The following is a 4,415-nucleotide window of genomic DNA, read 5'->3' on the forward strand; positions in this document are numbered from 1 at the left end:
TTTCTTTCTTTCTTTGCATCACTCTATGCATCCAATGTCTTCTTCACTTCCCACATCTTTCTTTCTTTCCTTTTCATTCAGCACTTCTTTCTTCTCACTCTTTCTCTCTTTCCTTCTCTCTCCTTCTCCCTTGTGTTACACCTCGATCTCTCTATCCCTTCTTGTTCTCTCTCTCTTCCTCTTCTTTCCTTCTCCTCTCCATTCCTTTCCTCACCCATCCCCCTCGCGCAGACACACACGTCTTTCTTCCTTTCTCCCTCTCCGTTAACCCTCTCTACCTTTGCCTTTCATCTCTCCCTCTCTTTCTCGCCTTCCTAGGTCTCTGATCCATATGAATAGGCTGTTAAGCGAATCTCGAACTGCTGCTGATTTCCCCCCCCTCCTCCTGCTGTGTTGCTAGCACTACTTGAGCTCGATGAGGAGGATGAAGAAGAGGAAGACGAAGAGGAGGAGGAGGAGGTGAGGCCTCCGCGAAGGGTTCCTCGGGCTATGGCTGTGATCTTCTCAGGGCATAAAGTCTTGATGCTTGAAGGGAGAGACTGCTTTAAAATAGCTTCGCTCCTTGCTGAAGCTAGATATCAAGTCCAACATACACATATACATAGCCACACATATATTCGCAGATATCTGCACACACTCAAGAGCCTATACAGACATACGTTCATACGAACAGATGCACACATACATATGGACCTATATACATATTCATTGATATTTTCACATGCTGCACATACGCACATACATATTCACACATATGTATATGCGAACGTACATATTCATACATACATGTTACATGGTCATATACACAGACACGTAGAAACCCAGACGCCCTCCCCGATGTGCAAGAGAGAGAGGAAGAGAAGGGGAACATGAGGGTTTCTCTTATGGTGTGAAGAAGGCCATCCACAAGAAGATTTTGCTTGCCTCCATGGAAGAGATGAAGTCGATCCGTCATGGGGGAGAGAACGAATCGAGTGGTATTAAACGTCACTGCTTATGAAGATTCCTCTCCCTGCTTTTCGGGTGGATGTACACTCAAGAGGAGGAGTGTGAGTAATCTGTCTATATAGCGATAGAGATGTATAGAGAAGGCTAATAAGCATGCATGAAATAGCGAGGTAACCAAATGCTACCAAGTATATTAAGAGACCTTGGCGGGCTCTTCCTTTCTAAATCTCTCCTTCTCTATCTATCTATCTATCTTGAATCTATCTATCTATCTATCTTGAATCTATCTATCTATCTTAAATCTATCTATCTATATAGAACGCAAGAAAGGTGAGAAGAAAGTAGATGGCTACGTCATTTGAAAGGTGTCTGTTGTCTCGTTCGTAGGTCTAGAGAGAGATGGATAGAGACCTTGATCGTCTTCCTGATGATAGGATCTAGGTCTTGCATATCAATCTTAACTCTCCCTCCTATCCGTCTTTATCACGAACCATATACTCTCATGCATGTATAGATATGTCTTCACTAGGTATATCTATATATACAGATCTATATAGATAGATACATGTATGTAGAAGTCTATACAATATCTCTCTAGATGTATATGCAGTTCTCTATGTATTTATGTATGTACGCACTCCGACGTGGAGATGCAGTCCGTTGGAGGATCAAAACTGAAGAAAAGGTAGTACGCATCATCCACCTATGTCTAAACAAGTACACATCGTCTCTCTCTATGTATATGTATCTGTCGATCTACCCAGATCTATCAACATCTCTCTCTATCTCTCTGGATTGATCTATATTTATCTACGTCTATCTATCTACCTATCTATTTATGTTTGGGTTTACCTGTAGATGCATTTGGATTAAAGGAGAACTTGACAACCTGATGCGTCCCGACGGCGAGATTTCCTTTCGTAGGCTCAACTGAGAAGAACTGAGAATTCTCGCCTTCTATGACGAACTCGAACTGACCGCATATATCGGTCTTCCCATCTGCATAAGGACTGATCAGTCGACTTCCTTTCTCTCCTCCCCCTATACTCGAGGAAGGAGAGGCGCTATTAGTCACATTTACACTCAGACTATCTCGATTCCCCGTGCTACTCGAGGCTCCGAGAGGCTGTAGGAGCCCCCCTCGCTGGAACGTTCTGTAGGGACAAGCAGATAGCGAAGGCCCTCCTCCACCCCCGCCTGTTGAAGATGTGGAGTAGGGAGACCACGCGGCTCCTATAATGAAGGTTCTGACGGTGATATGAAGAAGACGCTTCTTCTCACATTTGCTATCTGGAGGCATGCATGCGTTTGAGAGAGAAGAAGAAGGAGATGGAAGAGGGTGGCATGGGGGGTCTTCATAGTCATATGGGACTCCTCCTGTGCTCAACAAGTTGAGAAGGACCCGCTGACTCTCTTGTTCTTCTTCTTCTTCCTCATCAGTCTGATCTTGGTCGGTGTATGGATCTTCAATGGAGACTCGACGTCGAGGAAGATGCCGAGTCGAGTTCTTTCCTGTTAAGTCCGCTTTCTCGGAGATGTGGTTCACGGGGATAAGACCTCCTCGAGGTCTTTGTGAGGAGGTGAGATCTTGTGTCTTGCTTTCTAAAGATGAAGAGCTTGGTGGATAGGAAACAGAAGACGGAAGGCATGAAGAGCTCTCTCTTGTTCTCTCCCTCTCTTCTTCCTCTTCTTCTTTGAAAGAGCTTCTCACATAAACTTCCTGTGGGTCATCTCCCTCTGTCTTCACTAGAACCGACTTCAAAGGATCTCCGAGCTTCTTCTCATGGCGCCCGCGACCTTCTTCGGGTGTACGTACAGATGGGGGTCGTCTTCTTTCACATGATGATAATGAAGAAGTTGAAGGGAAAGAGGAGCAGAGATCTGCTTCGAACGCCTGCTTTTCTTTCCCACGACATGCAAGAAGAAGATCTCGACCAGACGTTGTGTTAGGCCCTTTCCTTCTCTTCTTCTTTCTCGCTAAACAAGTTAAGAGAGAAGAAGAAATTCTATAATTTGAGAAGAAATGCAGCTCATAGGCGGTGACTTCTGAAGAAGGAGACTTCAAACATCCTCCGAGAAGTTTTCTAGGGGAAGAAGAGATCGACGATTGAGGAACATTTGGAGAGATTTTACTTGAAGAGAGATTAAGATCTTCTTTCATTGCTGCTTTGGTCGTAGGGGCTGAGAAAGAAGAAGATGAAGAAGAAGCGTTGCTACTATTATTATTGGCATTTGTAGCAGAGGATGAAGAAGCAGAAGAAGAGTGCGTTCCTTTGCCACTATCTCCATTCAGATTCGCTCCTCCATTGCTAGATCTTTCATTTGACGTATAGACACCTGAACTGCTGCTAGTTAAGCGCTCGCTCTTCTTCAACCCAGAGAGAAGATCCATGGAAGGCCTCTCCCAAACCGATTTGGGATAGGGTAAAGACGAGAGAATCTCTTCGTTCAGGCTACGAGATAAAGAAGAAGAAGAAGAATGACCGGTGTCTCCTGGGTTAGGAGTCGTGGAGGTGATAGGGAGGGATGGTGGAGAGGTTGAGAAAGAAGATGAAGAGGACCTCTCAGGAAGAGATGAAGAAGAGGAGATAGTGGAGGTGCTAAGAAGAAGGGAAGAAGTCGAAGAAGAAGGAAAGGGCAGGCATGCGTAGAGTTGACTAGAAACAGCCAAGCCTCGTAATCGGAGAACATGAGGCCTTTGAACTCCATTCAAGGAGACCAAGCGAAAGACAGATACATACAAACCCTCTACAAAGGAAAGCAAAGTCGTAGGGGAGAAAGAAAGACCAAACAGAAAGACAAGCAAAGAATGCAAAGAAAAGATAGGAAAGAGAAAGACCATTCTAATACAAAGAAGAACAACTCATATCTTCACATAGAAGTAGATACACATACACACACATACATCGACAACTGTCTTCATCCATGTATACATATCTATGTGCATATACACATATATCTATCCACACACAGAAATGATTGTCTTTGCATGCACCTGTGTCTTTGTACGATGCTGTATACATATATATGTTTCTCTCTATCTCTGTATCTATCTTTCTGTCTTTGTGTTATCATGTGAAGTGGAAGAAGAAAAGAATCGCCAGGCGACCCCTGCTTGTCTGTTTATTCAGGTCACAATACACCCGGTCAACTGTGGTGTCTCTACAGTCAACAAGGAATGTCTCTTTTTTGACTCTCTCTCTTTCTTCCCCTCCTCCTCGTGCTCCTTTCTCTCCAGGAGAAACATCTATCTATCCATCCTTCTCTCTCCTACTCTAACATCGATCCCGTTTCTTTCTCCTTCTCCTCATCTCTTTCTCTTCTCCCTCTATCTACAGAATGCCTTCTTCTTCTTCTCCTGCTTTTGCTCCTCCTTGTGTGTGAGAGACGTCTGTCTCTTTGTCTGTCTGTCTGTCTCTTTGTCTGTCTGTCTGTCTCTTTGTCTGTCTGTCTGTCTCTTTGTCTGT

The 4,415-nt window shown here is 44.3% G+C and overlaps 1 protein-coding gene across 1 annotated transcript; it reads right to left on the minus strand.

Moving 5' to 3' along the window:
- Positions 1-314: 314 nt before the first annotated feature.
- Positions 315-3,547, minus strand: CSUI_011181 (flagellar associated related; the record flags this gene model as incomplete). Its single annotated transcript, XM_068071282.1, has 2 exons — positions 1,801-3,547; positions 315-565 (listed from the first exon to the last, which is right to left on the minus strand). The coding sequence occupies exons 1-2, from the start codon at positions 3,338-3,340 to the stop codon at positions 315-317; spliced, it is 1,791 nt and encodes a 596-aa protein (XP_067916742.1). The 5' UTR covers positions 3,341-3,547.
- Positions 3,548-4,415: the final 868 nt, after the last annotated feature.

Source organism: Cystoisospora suis, assembly GCF_002600585.1.
Source record: "Cystoisospora suis strain Wien I chromosome Unknown contig_10020, whole genome shotgun sequence".
Taxonomy (NCBI): domain Eukaryota; phylum Apicomplexa; class Conoidasida; order Eucoccidiorida; family Sarcocystidae; genus Cystoisospora; species Cystoisospora suis.